The sequence below is a fragment of the Entelurus aequoreus genome, linkage group LG12 (genome assembly GCF_033978785.1).
Source record: "Entelurus aequoreus isolate RoL-2023_Sb linkage group LG12, RoL_Eaeq_v1.1, whole genome shotgun sequence".
In the NCBI taxonomy this organism is placed as follows: domain Eukaryota; kingdom Metazoa; phylum Chordata; class Actinopteri; order Syngnathiformes; family Syngnathidae; genus Entelurus; species Entelurus aequoreus.
In genome coordinates, this window is record NC_084742.1 from 15,327,447 (window position 1) to 15,343,069 (window position 15,623).

The window sequence follows — 15,623 nt, forward strand, 5'->3', positions numbered from 1 at the left end:
CTTCACAGGTGTCATAGTTTTGATGCCTTCGGTGACAATCTACAATGTAAATAGTCATGAAAATAAAGAAAAGGCATTGAAATGAGAAGGTGTGTCCAAACTTTTGGCCTGTACTGTATATCTGCGGTTTACAGTGCGGTGCGGCTAATATGTGGGAACATATTTTTTTCTTTTAAAATGTAGAAGATGGTGCGCTCTATAGTCCGGAAAATACGGCAATTAAGCCCCTCTCGAAGAAAAAACCACCACACCACCACCAGTGCTTGATTTGTACTCATATTTAATATATTTCCACATGGGGAGGAGGAGGGGCAACAGCCATTTCTTTACAGCACAATTTGCATAATGTATCAGTACCTCCTGTACACAATCACAAAACCAATAGACGGTCAATTTCTTTTTTCTTACAAGTGAAAAACAAAACAGACGAGCATCATCTTTGTACAGTCAGCATATCATAATCATGAATAAGTCCCCCCCCCCCTTCCCCCGCTCAATAGTTCTAGACCCTTCTCTACACTTCATCTTTTTTTCTAGTTTTTTTCTAATCGTAATCCGGACACAAAAATATTATGAGCCACCAACGAAACATGCAACATCCAGAGTGAGCACATTGAAGACTGTACTGCCTTCGTGTGGTTAGTTTGCGCTGTACATCCAGAAACCAACTGAAAACATCACCACCTTTTTTTCTCTAAAATTGTGTCTTTTTCACATGGTCCTCTCAAGGACCTATTGCTCCTAAGCCCGCTGTTTTAAAAAAGGTGACGTATTTACACGGCTGGGATGTTACACCTTTGTGTTTGTGAGCCGGTGACACGCAAAGGACTTCAAACCATGTCATAAAAAACACTCACGCGGACATGAAAACCACAATCGGGATAAACTGTGTGTCTTTTTGGTCGTCGCTCGAAATGAGGCTGGAAAAATGACTAGGCGCTTTTTATCGGAATACTACTTTTTCTTTTTTTGTAAACGGGAAAAAGTCACTGAGTTTCCAAACATAAAACATGACATTTACAAAAGCTTATTATGACATGATGAATTATGACGCCTGTAAACACTCCTGCACGGAGAATAAATAATACAAAATTCAATTAAAAAACACAAACTAAATACATGAAAAAAATACTACAAACAAGTGCAAATTAAATGAGAAAAATGTTTTAAACATTTTAAATGTGTCACATTTCAGTCTGGTGAAAACATGGAGACACGTTGGCTATGATTACTGCATAGAAACCACATGAACAAACATACTTTTTATAATATAATTTGCTATGATATAATATATTATATTATCCTATATCTGCCGGGAGAGAGTGGATCTCATAATTTACATTCAAGGAGGAAAAAGTGCTAAAAAAAAAAAGCGCAGTAACACACAAGATAAAAGCTTTTGTTGAGGAGAAATAAAAACAATCATCAAGACCTGATTGTCTGTGATAAATATAATTTATATATATCTATATATGGATCTATTATATGATTTTCTATGTACAGTGTGTGAACCAGACTGACTGACACATGCACACATGTCACAGAGGCTCCAATTCAATATAATGTTAATAAAGAAATGCGACGTTTGATAAAACTCTGTTTAAAGTGAACACGCGGCGTAGAATGCTAGGTAGTGTGTGTGTGAGTGTGTGTGTGTATCAAATATACTGCTTCTTACAGACATGAAGAACGGATTATCTATCATAATAGAAAAATAAAGAATCATTGGTAAAATGCTGGGATGAATTAGCATGTAGCATGTAGCATGTGTATCCCTGTATTTAGCGTGTGTTGTTGTACCTGCTTGATTAGGCCATCCTGTCGACACTTCCTGTTCCTCGCTCGCTACTTCCTGTAATAACTTCGCCAATGTTTCCGTCCACGCATAAAAATAAACGGCTAAACACACCCAGGTGAGCGCCGCCTACTACGAGTGAATCTGAGCGGTGCTGGCGAGCAGCTTGTGCCAGCTCACCACACGCTTACGCAGGTCCACCTTGTCCAGCCACACGTAGGCCTCGCCGATCAGCGTCTTCTTCATGAACTTGCCGCCGTTGGATACCAGGAAGAGCTGAAAACGAAGCGTTATGAGAAGTGAGCTCACTTTGTTGAACTTGTCAGGCGTGATAGAGAGGAAGGGTGGGGGCACTTGTCACCTGTAAGGAGTGTCCGGCGGGGTTCATGCAGAAGCGAAAGGTCTCGTTGAAGGACGGCTCGCGATCGTGACGACACACCCGCGTCTTCTTCTTGATGATCCTTTTCTGGGTGGCGATATTGACCACGTACAGCTTCACGTAGAGGTCTGACAATAGAAATTTGGTTTCTGTTAATCAGGAAAAAAAATCGTATTTGTATTTACTAGCAGTTTAAACCCCTCACCACTAGAGGGCGATAATGACCCCAGGAACCCGCAAGATATTGTTTCATTTAGACCAGTGGTTCTCCAACTGTTTTTACCAAGCATCACCTCAGAAAACACTTGACTCTCCAAGTACCACCATTATGACCAACATTAAAATACAGTAGCGTAGTAAGCCTAAGTGTTCATTAAAAACAAGGCACAGATTTTTAATTAACAAGTATATTTCATATTTTTGGCCACCGTAACATTACACACAGAGATTGAACAGTGACACTGTGTTTGAATATATGAAAATAAAACACTGCACTTTAATCAAGTGATTCTTTGACGTACCAATAGATGGAGCCCGCGTACCCGAGTGGTACACGTACCAAAGTTGGAGAATCATTGCTTTAAAAACATCAACACCAGGAAATATAAAGATAACCTCAATACTATATTAACGATGATAACAGGTAGAAGAAGAACAAGAACAAAATAGGGAAAGAGGAAGAAAAACAAGAAGAACAATAAGATCATTAACAAGAATAACAAGAAGATCAAGAACAAGAGCAAGACAAACACAAATAGAAACAAGAACTAAAAACAAGAGGAAGAAAAAAATACAAACAAGAAAAACAAACACATCAACAAAAAGGGCAAAAAGAAGAAGACGAAGAAGAAAAAAAAGGAAAATAATGAGACGAAAAATAAAAAGATAACAAAGAAGAAGAAGAACAAGAAGAAAAATAAGAATAAGGAAAAAGAAGAAAAGAAAAATAAGAAGAAAAAAGAAAACTAAGAAGAAATAATAAAGATAATAACATAAGACGAGGACAAAAACGGATTGAAAAGACAAATAAGAAGAACAACAAAGAAAACAGGAAGAATGTTCAAGAAAGATGACAAAAAGGATGAAAACAAACAAACAAGAAGAAGAATAACTATTAGAACAAAACAAAATAAGGAGGACAAAGAAGAATAGGAGAAAAAAGAGGAAGAACTGGAAAAAGGAGAACAAGAACCACGAGAGAAAGGTGAGGAAAAACAAGAAGAATAAGCTCATCAAGAGGAATAACACGAATGTAGAAGATCCAAAACAAGAGAAAGTAGAACACAGAGGAAAACTAACACAAATGAGAAGAAGAATTAGAAAAATAAAAACAAGAACAAAAAGAAGAGAAGAAAAAAATAGAAACAAGAAAAACAAGAAGATCAACAATGGCAAAAAGAAGAAGAAAAAGAAAAACAAACATAGGAAGAAGAACTAGAAAAATAAAAGAACATAAAAGGAAAAAGAAAAAGAAGAATATCAAGAAAAAAAATTAATGATGAAAAAAGGGAGGAGAAGAAGGAAGTGGAAGAATAAAAAGATGAAGACAAAGAAGAAGAAGAAAGAGAAGAATAAGAAGAAGAAGAAGAAGAAGAAGAAGAAGACTAAGTAGGAAGAATAAATGTATTTAAGAGTGAAAATTGAAATTGTAGGATTACCAGGCAGGTGGTCTGCAGTTTTAAACTTGTATGTGATGTTACGACACTGAAGGATCTCCAGGACCAGCTGGTCTCCTTCTGTCCTCACGTCCTTCTTCAGAGCGATCTTGATCTCTCCCATCACCTGAGACTTACCTGCAGCACACACACAAGACACCATTTTAACAAGCCCTCACATTTACTTTTACGAGTACTTTAAGTCCATACAAATATTTACTCATAAATAATAAACCAATACAAATATTTAATTCTATATTTAAAAAACTGTATTTAGCATTTTATGTTATTTAAATTAAAATCAAATACAATTTGTCATATAATATATAAATATATTTAATTATACAAATAAAACACTTTATTTAACATTTTTCTGCTAAATAAAATTAGTACAATTAAAATGTTTGTCAAATGAAATTAATTAAAAACATAATTAATTATTATTACCGTACTTATCATAACTTTCTTTAGCTTTTTCAGCTATTTTAAATTAATAAAAAATGGATAAAAACACAATTTACCCTGTAATTAATTGTAATAATCAGTATTACAATGAGTTACATTGTAATATTGATTATTACAATGTAACTCAATGTAATGTAATAATATTACAATAAATTACATTGTAATAATAATTAATCAATCTTTGATTGATTAATTATAATTTGTCTTACCATCAGAATCACTCATAGATGATTTCATCCCATCCGTACCATTAGGAATCTTCCCACTAAAGCCAAACAAAGAAATAATCATTACAAATAATAATTGTAAGTAATTAAAAGAAAGTTAAAAAGTAAATTGTAATCATTTTTGTTGATATTTAAAAAAAAACTTTGACTATAAATAGAAATGATGATAAATCTTTTAAAATGAAGCGCGAGACTCACAGTCGCGGCACCTGGAAGATAGCGCTGTCCACCTCGTTCAGTTCTGCGTCCTCGTCCAAAAGGCTGTAGGCGCTGCCGCTCAGGCCACTGTCCAAGGAGGCGGCGGTGACGGGGCCGTCTCCTGACCTGTAGCCGGACCGCGCTGCGTGGGCGGGGACACGATATCAACAAAGAGGAAAGTCGCGCGCCAAAGCGAGGACATGGACATGAAACAGTACGTGATTGTCATGAATAGCACCGGCATGAGACGTGGACACGTAGGAGACACCAATCAGGAATGACATCATTAATTAGATCTTTTAGGATTGGTTAGTTTAAATTAGTCTTATTTTAGGGTTTTTTCTTGTCTCTTTGCTTCTTTGCAGTTGTGCGTTAGTAGCATCAAGGGGTTGGGACAGGGGACTTTGAGGGGCTCACCTCGGGCGACGGTCGGCCTCTCCTCCGACACTGCCTTCCTGAGGGTCGGGGGTCTGCCGTCCGCTCTGGTCCCATTGTTCGGCGCCAGCAACGGCAGGGCGGGCAGCCAATCAGACTGAGCTCTCTGAATGGTGAGCACACCCTCAACGCTGTGCCTCTGGTGGCCGGGGCGCTGGCCTGGGCGTGTTTGTTTTGTGGAGGGTGGGAGGGGGGCGAGGGAGGAGGTCAACACGCCGGGAGACAAAGTTTGCGGGTCAAAGTTGAAGATGGAGGGCGGGGGGTGGGTAGTAGGAGCAAGATGGAGCTTGAAATTGAAAGAGCGTCTGTCAATCACATGCAAGCCCCTCTCATATGGGTGCTGCAGAGGTGCATTGTGGGTCCCGTAGTTGTTTAGAGCGAAAGGAAGGAAACAAAGAGGAGGGATACATGCACAGACATTCCAGAGGAGGAGCCTCAGAAATGTGCTTTTTGTTAGTAAACAAATCAAATAGGAGAGAAGGTTGAGGGATTGTTGATGGAGTGCAGCTTTCTTCTGTTTTGTTTTTTTCAAAATCCTCCTCCAAAAATTATTGAAAGTACAAATAAAAAATTAAAGTTAGGTTTGTTGAAAAAAGGGATTATGCTGTCGTGCTTTAACCAATTTAGTTTGTTTATGTTGCAGCGATTGGCCTCTTTAGCTTCGTGTTAAAGGGAGAAAATGGCGTCCTCTAGTGGCGAGCCTCGACACTGTTTGTGTACAGAAGAGAAGCAGTGAGGGGTGGGGAGTACAAGTGAGTACAAGGAGGGTGAGGATTGTCAACGAACCAGGGGGAGGAAAAAAAAAACTGAAGAAAAAGATGACGGCCATGCGGCGTCGGAGGGTGGGAGTTTATCTACGTCTTGGTTTACTTGGTTGGAGGTGTAGCTGAGGCTGCTGTGGGCCATCGCCCGCTGTTGTTGTTGCAGTTGTTGTTGTTGTTGTTAGGGAAACCCCTCCGCCACTCCCAGCACCGACGCCCTCCTGATGGCGTTGCCATGCGGCGCCTTTGGCGGAGCGTGAGTGAGAGTGTTGCGCATGTCCGTGGCGGGGGCTTTGACTCTGGCCTTCGGACGGGGAAGGCTTGGATGTGGCGGGGCTACTGCGAGATTTCTCGAGGGGGGGCACCTGCATGTCTAAAACAATCAGATTCATCACATTACCAAAGTAAATGCCTGAAAGGTTATGTGTTTTAGTCGGGGGGAATCTGCAGTTCTTTATATCCTAGTTCAATTTGATTTTATCCAAAGCCTTCCGCGGCCATGCTGCCCTCTGGCAGAGCTGGGTGACCATAGCAACCAAGAAGACAGATCATGGCGAAGCAAAAAGCATGAAGTTGGAAGCGACAATGTGTGGGTGTGTGGGTTGGTGGGGTGTGCAAACATCAAGCAGCAGGAGGGAGAAAAATGAAGAAGCGCTTTTTTTTTTACCTTTTGCCGGATCCGGAAAGATGCCGTGGCTCCGGCTTTTGATCACAGACGACTTGGGTGAGTCCTGGTCAGGGGCGGAGCCTGCGGTCTTGGGGGACGAGTGCTGCGAGGACGCTTTGGAGGAGCTGTGTCGGCTCTGGTGGGAGCGCCGGTGGTGGTCGCTCTCAGTTTGTGGCTTGAGGGGGAGCCAGTGGGGGACGTTGTCCAGCTGGGCTGTGTTGGACAGGTCTATGAGGACCTACAGATGGACACGCACATATTTATCCATGTGCTCTAACCAGGAAACTAAACAAGGACTGCTTACCTCTCCCAGGAAATCATTGGAGGAACACTTGTCATAGTCCCACACGCTCACTTCGAGGGTCTTCTTCCTCAACTGAACACAGGCACAGTCACATTTTCAACCACTAGAGGGTGCATTTGCTGCAAGACCATTTTTTATTCACATTGATAGATTTACCATTTGCATCAATAAGATTATGTTGCCTAAGCCCTGACAGAACCAACACAAATCACAATGACTTCAAACCCAACATGTTTGCTGCATAGTCGGGCTGTGTAAGACCATTTTTTACTCGCTTTGATAGTTTGTCCATTTGCATCAATACGGGTATGTTGTTAAATCCTGACAGAAGCAATTGACTTGAAGCAAACACTTGAGAATGAAATCAACACCAGGCAAACTCCTTAGCTGCCTAAACAGGCTGAAAAACCTACTGAAATATTATTAGTCAACAGTACCTGCTCCAGGTGGATGTTCTTGTAGATGACAGTCTGGTTCCACTCAGGATTGAGGCTCTTGCCTGCGTGTTTTGACCTCCTCTTGTTCTCAGCACTGGTTGGAGCAAGGAAGGGGTTGGGATGAGGGGACACATTTGATGTTATTACTCAAATAGACCACAATGATGCTTAATGCACTGGAAGGGGCGATCCACTAGGATGGGAGGGCTGGGAATGACTGGGAAGCACATTGTTAAGGAATCTGGTTAAGAAACAATGGCGGGCTGCAAGAAATTAGGGGTTTATCTCTAAATGTTGTTTTTGTTGGACAAAAACCTAACAATGTGTAATTTAGGTAACTGATTCCAGGGTTAGCTTGTTAGCAAGGTTAGTTCAGTTCAGACAAGGATGACCTGATCATAATGAGCAGAACCACTGGAAGAAGTCTTCACTTGAATGGGTCAAAGGATTAGAGGTTGTGCAACATTTCTGAGGGACAAGACGCTTGCAATGGTTAGGAGGTTGAAAACCACACAATGGAGTCACTGCTGGCCTCTCATAGAAAGCAATGCAGAGGCTCCTTGTCTACTAAGGCAGGTTAGTGGGACTGAATGTTAAGACCTTCACCAAACTGACAAACCAAAAACACAACCAAAGAGTGTCGAAATCCATCACATACCTGGCGTTCTGGACAACCATGACCTGACTGAGGGGGGGTCCAGCATGCATTAAATATAGAGAACAACATACAAAAAAATAAACAATAGTCAGAGGGTGTGAGTGTGCCAAAAGGGAGTGTGGGGTCTGACGTCAGTGTGTAAGGAGGGAGACAAAAAAGCAAAATTCAACCCAAATTATGACAGCAGATACATAAAATATGGTTTTGTTGCAAAATCACTTGTGTGCTGTGTGCGGGGAGACATTTGTTGTTCTTTCATTTTAGATTAAAGGACAAATGCAGTTATTTTTGGAATTTTGCTCATTATCCAAAATCCAGAACACAAGACAAAAATATATTTTATGTGTGTTCTAAATTGTGAAAAATAGACAATAGTGACAAATTGCTAGTATGAGGCGGCTAACAATGCAGGTAATTGGGATACATCCATTCCGCCTAAAAAGCGCCCTAAAAGCATTCCAAGAACTGCCAAGAATGCTACATTTATAACGTAGCTATAGCGACATTGTTATTGTAAAAGCTATTACAAAGGAACTACCTTTCTGGCATTGTAACACATTGCCTTGCTCACACTGCTCCCCTGACTGCGAGCAAGTAGCCAACTACTATCTACTTGATAATAATGATGAGCTGCTAATAATGATGGTGGAGACCGGCCATAAAATAAAGAATAACAAGAAAAAAGAGCTGGAGCTGCTGCTGCTGTATGAGAAAGTTCATGCTAGGTTATAAATCATGCATCTCACATGTATAGTAGAAGGTTGTGGCACCAAGCCGGGAAGTTAGTTAATTTTAAATTTCCACACTCTAACACCTTAATATAATATAATATAATACAATATGGCTCTCACTTTTGCTCTCAATAATTTAAAACACAGCATAAAACCAGACAACACTGCAAGGAAACATTTTTTTTATTTTAGAAGTGAGGATTTATCTGAATGAATGAAGCACAAGCGCTGAAACATACAACAATCCCATCAGTCGGCATCCCAGTGAGAGCGGACATTGTAAGTCACGGTTTTATGTTCTTATTTGAAACGTTTAGTAATAATGCTACATGATAACGCTCCGAGGCTCCCACAAAGTCTGCCATTAGTGGTAGCAAACACAGAAAGTGCTATCTATGTTGTTTTGTTTATGGAAGTTTAATTAGTTGCTATGTGCTCTTAAAATGACCAAAATGCTGTAAATATCACATGTTGTCATGAATGTGCCTGTTACTACATTACATGCATACAGCATGCATATAAAACAGTGTTGGGGGTGGGGGTTTGGATGGTTATAGAGGGCTTTAAAGGCAGAACAGATTGTATATCCATTACCTGCATTGTTAGAAGCATCATAAGAACAGTTTTTCACTATTTAGAATGCACAGAAAAGGGAAAGACATGTGTTCTTGTCTCACATAATGTTTGTGGATGATGGGCAACATCCAAAAGAAGAACAATTCCCCTTTTAGATAAAAAAAAATGACAGCAAAGAAATGGTTGCCATTACCCTCCAATTACTTATGTAAGAGTGTAATTTGGGTGCCAATCAGTACTAAAACAAGACTCACAGCAAAAACTGTAAAAAAATAAATAAATTTAAAAAAAACTCTGGCTGTCAGTCACGCACATTAAACCATGCTCTGACGAACACATTTATTGCAATGCTTTCCTCTTTGTTAATCCTGTACCTGAAATGTTTCTTTATTTAGGTGTGCATGTATGCACCAAGAAGCAGATGAGTTTCATTACCTAAAGTGCATTAGAGTCCTAGTCTAATGTCACAGCTAATTTTTTGACACCCCTAAACTCTACTGTAGCAAAGCAAAGGCATGAGTTGTATATTAATGTGAAGCCAAAAAAATGAATCTATGAACAGAATGTGAATGAGGAACATCTCAGCAGTCAAGTTATTAAACATGTCTCCACTTACCCTCTCCCCGGCAGGAGGTAGACCTTGACAAAGGGATCTGAGTAGCCGTTGTTGTCACGCGGGGCAAGGTTTCGAGCTTGCAGGACGTGGACGATCAGGTTGCCCATCTGCTTGTCGTAGTGGATTTGAAGCTGCAAGGGGAAGATGTTGACTTTTATCCCGTTCTGACTAAAAGATGGTGTCATTGGTAATATCACTGACCTGTATGTCACCAGTGATGGGGTGGGAAGGGGTCTTGCTTCCATCTGGGGCCTGGGAAAAAAAACAATAATGTACTTAGGGCGGCTGTTGAACAAAGCAAAATGGCGACTGTTGATGAGCGCCTTGCCTTGCTACTGTGGCGTTTCTTGCTGACTGACGGGGAGCCCGGATGGGCAGGGCTGGAGGTGGCCGAGGCAGTGGCCGCGGAGGACGGAGCCTGCTGTTGGGACACCTTTTGTAGCTCGGCCGCCAGCTGCTTGGGGTCCACTCCTGGAGATCTGGGCGGTCTGTCAGCTGCACAAGTGACACACAGAAAGATTTGGGATTCAAGCTTCTACGCATCAACAGTGCAATAGCTTACTTTTGCTGTGTTCCTGGAAGTCCAGGCGCTCAGATCCTTCAGACTCTGCCAGCATGTTGAGATCCCTGTAAGGTTGAAGTAGACCAAAGCTGAGAACAGGACACAAGTACCAAACAAACACATGAGGAAAATGTCTACTCACAGCCTGACGCACATTTCCGCCTCACTACATGAGTGGCCCACGAGCCCTTGCACCTCTTCGTAAGTTTTCCCCGTCAGGATGACGCCGTTCCACTCCAAGACTTGCATTCCTGTTGGAAAAATATCATATCCTTACTTTCAGGAGTAAAAACTTACTGAAAATAAAAACTGGTTCATAAAACAACAATAGCAGATAGAAGGTTGCACATATACAAATCCACAGCAATTCTCGGTGGAGGTAAAAAGAGTTCACCCAACACACAAACAAAAGTGTCACTCCATGTTTGATTGTGTTTCTAGGTTGTAGTGAGTCACACAGCACAGCAGAGCCAGACTTACACGACCTGAAGCAGCTCATCAGCAGCGTCCTCTGCTTGCGTCGCACTGCACGCATTATACACACAGGTTAATTTTCATTCATTAATTTTGGCTCGTCTCAATAACTGCTGTCCTGCACGCCTGCGGGCGTTTGAGATGTCCTCGCAGAACCGTCAATACTAAGCAGGAAGCAGTTTGTTGTGTTAATTCATATTTGTGTGATTTATTGTATCTGGTGCATCAAACACTGATGTGTACAACAAGAGTGACATAATCTATCAATTTGATGTAAATTACAATTCCTTTCATAGATTTCACAACTTTAGCACAAGTAGCATACAGCATCATTGATTTAGGCCCATATAGTTTGCTGCCTTAAAGCGGATTTTGTAAGCCACTTTCTTGTGTTTAGCAGTTGTGCTCCATGAATGCCATGATTAGTGGTACCAACCACAGAAAGTGCACTTTATTGTTGATGGAAGTAGAGTTCGTTGTGATGCGCACTGTGAAATCAAGGCGCTCAGGTGAGAAATTACAGTAATGCATAAAATGAGCAAAATACTGTAAATATTACATGTTATCATGAATGTGCCTGTAACTACATTACAAACATACTTACAGCATGTATATAAAATGTTGGATGTTTTTGGATGCTTTTAGAGTGCTTTATAAGCGGAATGAATATATATATATATATATATGCCAGCATTGTTTTACTATAGTGTTCACATAAGGATTGTGGATGATGGGCAAAATTCCCCCCAAAAAGTGCAGTTTTGTTTTCCTTTAATAATAATTTAATTCCTTTAATAATAATTTAATAAGAAGCCCAACAAGCATATTATTGGTTTTTACTGGACCAATTTCTGTGGGTCACAAAAGTGGTTACACCTCACATTTTGGCAAGCATTTTATTACAGTTATTACATTTTAGTACAGTATATCTTCACCAGGGACAATACTATCAAAACAAAATTAGCTTTACAAGCTGCACAAACATTTATTTCCTGAAGCTCCCCAGGTCTGGAAGCAACCGTGTAGGACTTTATATCAAAGTTGTATGTTTTTCAGTATTGTCACTTGAAAAGATGTGCTGTAATAAATATGCTTGCTAAAATGCAAAGGAAGAAAACAACAGAAGAGGTGGAAAAACAGGAAGTGCAAAGACAATCGCCTGCCCTCGCATGCACACACATACACGCACAGACTTAGCATGCATGGTCAAAAGTGCCAATGGATCAGTGTCATTCTCGCCCTATCTCAGCATCCATATATCAGCCACGTGGCAGCATAAGAAAGGCCGAGGTCTCTCCTGGCCCATAAAGTCCTGACACGCTCAATGTGACGCCACACTGACATTAAAGGCCGGACTGCGACCAGACGGATGACTCTCTCTGTGTGAAATCGATAATGCCTCCTGAATTGTGCTGCTGTTAATGTAGTAGCACACGACACTTCATTCTGTCGGCAGCATGCGAGGGCTGAGGCAAAGGTCATTTATCTTTCAGGTCAGCGGTCCCCAACCTTTCTGAAACCACGGACCTGCACGTTTCTGTCAAAACTCTGGTGGACCGCTGGAAAAAAAAAAAAAAAAAGCAAAAGAGATTCTCTCCAGACCTTATCATAATCTAATGCTCCTGTCATGTAGCGATGTTTAAAACTCAGAAAATAAAAATTAAAACTAGGGCTGTCCCGATACAACTTTTTAACTTCAGATACAATACTCGTATTTGGAGCCTTGAGTATTGGCCGATATCTATACAGCACAAATCATAGTACATACTTTTGGGATTTTGTAGTGTGGAATGTTAGAAAAGTTTTGGTCAAGTGAAATTAATCAAACAGATAACAATGGTAGGTATGAGAACAGTAACTTATTTATTATTAACCTTCTCAAATGGACATTTACACTCTTTAAGTTGAAGTGGGGTGGTAATTTGTTTTTTTTGTGACACCTAGTCACAATAATTTATTAGGTTAAGCATTAAGTTGAATGATGCGGACGTGTGTTACTGTATAATTTATTTTGCCTTGGATACTCGGTATGTGTAAGTAGTATGCAACTATAACTAAGTAATTAACTAAAATAGAAGAAAAGAACAATCTTGTTTGCTTATTGGAGGACATTTAGATGTTAACTGGCTGCCCAGCTTTGCACAAGTAAACACGCTGCAGAACTGCTTGAATAAGAACTTATAAGGGACACTTTAGATACAATCCGCTATTATCCAACTATTATTTGTTGGTATTGGACTGATATCAATGTCAGATCGAGACACCCCTAATGAAAACAGTGTAGAAATCACACAGAATGAGTACTGACTCAACATCGGTGCAAGCCTGGATTTTTTTTTTCCAGAAAGAAGATAGTCATATGTTTGAGACGTGTAAAATATGTGGTCACCATCTATTTTGCTACCGAGTCTTGTTTTAGTCACGGTCAGCACCAAAATCCAGTCATACGCAATTAATGTGATAGCAATGTCATCAAAGTCATTGTGAAAGTTCTGGATCGTTCTTTTTAACTTTAATAAAAAATGACGGAACAACAAACGTTTGCCCGCATACAACTCAAAAGGAATTTGGCATATTAGCATGGCTGTAAGTGATGAAACAGTTTTTTAAAGTTGCTACTGTCATAATTTGGGTTGAATTATTCTTTCCTCTCTCGCCATTATCTTTTTATCAGTACCCCCAGCGAAAAGGTCTGGTAATGCCGTGTGTTTCTTCATCAGTGTACAATAAATTGTTTATATCCAGACTGTTCACTCACCTTCAAGAATTTTTCCTGTTTGTTCAGCGGCTCCACCTGGTAAAACTTTGGCAACGTAGGCTCCGATCTCTCCGTTGCTGCCAGGCACCTCTTTGCCGCCAACCACACGGATACCCAGCCCGTTCCCTGACCAAACAGAACAGCTCTATTGTTAATTACATAAGAGAAGTTTGAGGTCTGCGCCATTTTAAGCGTTGCAATGGCTGCCGGGGAGTGGAGGCGAGCCAAATGGAAAGTGATGCCAGGAAAAAAAGCTGTGAGAAAGAAAAAAACTGACTGACTGATGAGGGATTATGACGACGGATGTTGGTTAGCTTACCTGAGACACTGCGGTCTTTAGGATCTCTCTGCAGCTTGACCCTGAGGTGCGGGAAGGGATAGTAGGGGCCTTTACCCTGTCACCCACAAATGATAATCGTATGTTACGTCCTGTTTACACAGAATAAGTTTGTGTTTTTAATCGTTTGTCACCTGTCTCTTCTCCTGTCCGTTATCTGAGCGTCCGTCCCTGGGCTTGTCGAACCAGTCGGTCTCTTCTCGTCTCAGGTGGTAGGCTGGTAAACAAGAAGCACAACAATGTCTACACAACACGCTGCATGGGAAAAGACTTCCTCAAATGAATGCATGCTATTAATTCATGGGAAAACCAGTGTAGATTTAATAATGCTTGATGTTCCTGTAAATGAGGATGATAAGCAATGGGAACTGTTTTTTACTGCCGTATAGCGATTGACATAGTATGATTTATTAGTACAGTGTGGTGTTATTTCAAACTATGAATGCCAATATTGAATATGGATTTAGTTCTTATTTTAGTAATTTTTTATTAGACTCCTATAACATGCATGTCTTATTGTAACTATGAAATGACTGATGAATTGTGACTTAGCCAGCGTAAACCTTCCCAACATTTAAGGATCATATAATGTGAATGTACAGTTAATAGATGTTAATAATGTGTCGTGAACTAATACTCTACCCTTGGCCGCATCGTCTCTGCTCAAAGGCATCAGGGAATCACTTAGGGCTGCAATCAAGGCAAACGAGTTTACACTGGGATCCATAAGAATCTATCAATAACAATGTTGTTATCATGATGCATTCAGGAACAATGACAGCAGGGAGCTGTATGGATATTGGGCAGATAAACAATTCTTGAGCATTAGCAGCCCCTCTAATGATTATATGTAATACCGTACAATACAAAAGCAGGAAGTACGATATAGAAATAGTTATGACTTAAAATGTTTAAAAATACTGTAAAATGCATCCAGTAAATGACACATTATACAAACATGCAATTATTCATGACAAGACATGCAAGTTGAACTGTATATTTATTACCTTGGATATTCACTGGATGTGGAAGGGTCGCAGAACGGCACACGCACAGCGGCGGACTCTTTCCGTTTTTATTTAAGTCAATGTGTCCGTTTCTACCACATGTCAGTTACATTCCGCATTCCAGCACTAAATTTACACAGAACTTTTATATTCGCCAGACGCCTTAACAAATCTGTTCAATTTAGCCAAAATTTGCTTGTGTTAAACAGGAAATCATGCACAAACACAAAATAAATTATCCGGCGGATTGTATTTTACACTTTGAAACGTCCTAATAGGCGGTGACGAACATAAAGTCAACTTGTCAAAGGTTTTCAGACATAATTTCAGCTTGTTTACACAAATGGATGAGGACATGGTGATTCTGGGAGTACAACATTAAATAATAACGGATATCCCGAGCAGCTATATGGGGATATAGGAGCCTGTGTGAAATACCAGCTGATACGGGGAGCAGGAAAGCTGGGGAGTGGTTGATGTTGTTGTATTGTTGCTTGCTACAAAAAATAAAGTTGTTTTTAAGGGCAAAACTGTCGTCGGTGTTGCCATTGAGCACCTGTTATTAATGGAGGGACTGAGTT

General features: G+C 40.4%; 1 protein-coding gene across 8 annotated transcripts in view; it reads right to left on the minus strand.

Moving 5' to 3' along the window:
* Positions 1-269: 269 nt before the first annotated feature.
* Positions 270-15,623, minus strand: part of pcloa (piccolo presynaptic cytomatrix protein a) — a 42,378-nt gene continuing 27,024 nt past the window's right edge. For 2 of the 8 annotated variants that reach the window (XM_062064861.1, XM_062064867.1), the window contains 19 exons: positions 14,678-14,725; positions 14,170-14,252; positions 14,018-14,093; positions 13,699-13,824; positions 10,609-10,717; positions 10,467-10,531; positions 10,233-10,399; positions 10,106-10,156; positions 9,905-10,035; positions 7,982-8,008; positions 7,324-7,417; positions 6,887-6,958; positions 6,583-6,820; positions 5,137-5,313; positions 4,720-4,861; positions 4,504-4,559; positions 3,833-3,967; positions 2,157-2,302; positions 270-2,071 (listed from right to left, as the gene is read on the minus strand). In XM_062064861.1, coding sequence (XP_061920845.1) covers positions 1,928-2,071; positions 2,157-2,302; positions 3,833-3,967; positions 4,504-4,559; positions 4,720-4,861; positions 5,137-5,313; positions 6,583-6,820; positions 6,887-6,958; positions 7,324-7,417; positions 7,982-8,008; positions 9,905-10,035; positions 10,106-10,156; positions 10,233-10,399; positions 10,467-10,531; positions 10,609-10,717; positions 13,699-13,824; positions 14,018-14,093; positions 14,170-14,252; positions 14,678-14,725 — 2,087 coding nt within the window. In that variant the 3' untranslated portion in view covers positions 270-1,927. Of the gene's footprint in view, positions 2,072-2,156; positions 2,303-3,832; positions 3,968-4,503; positions 4,560-4,719; positions 4,862-5,136; positions 5,314-5,561; positions 6,289-6,582; positions 6,821-6,886; positions 6,959-7,323; positions 7,418-7,981; positions 8,009-9,904; positions 10,036-10,105; positions 10,157-10,232; positions 10,400-10,466; positions 10,532-10,608; positions 10,718-13,698; positions 13,825-14,017; positions 14,094-14,169; positions 14,253-14,677; positions 14,726-15,623 lie in introns of those variants that run through there. The other 6 variants (XM_062064862.1, XM_062064864.1, XM_062064863.1 and 3 more) reach the window with 6 other exon arrangements.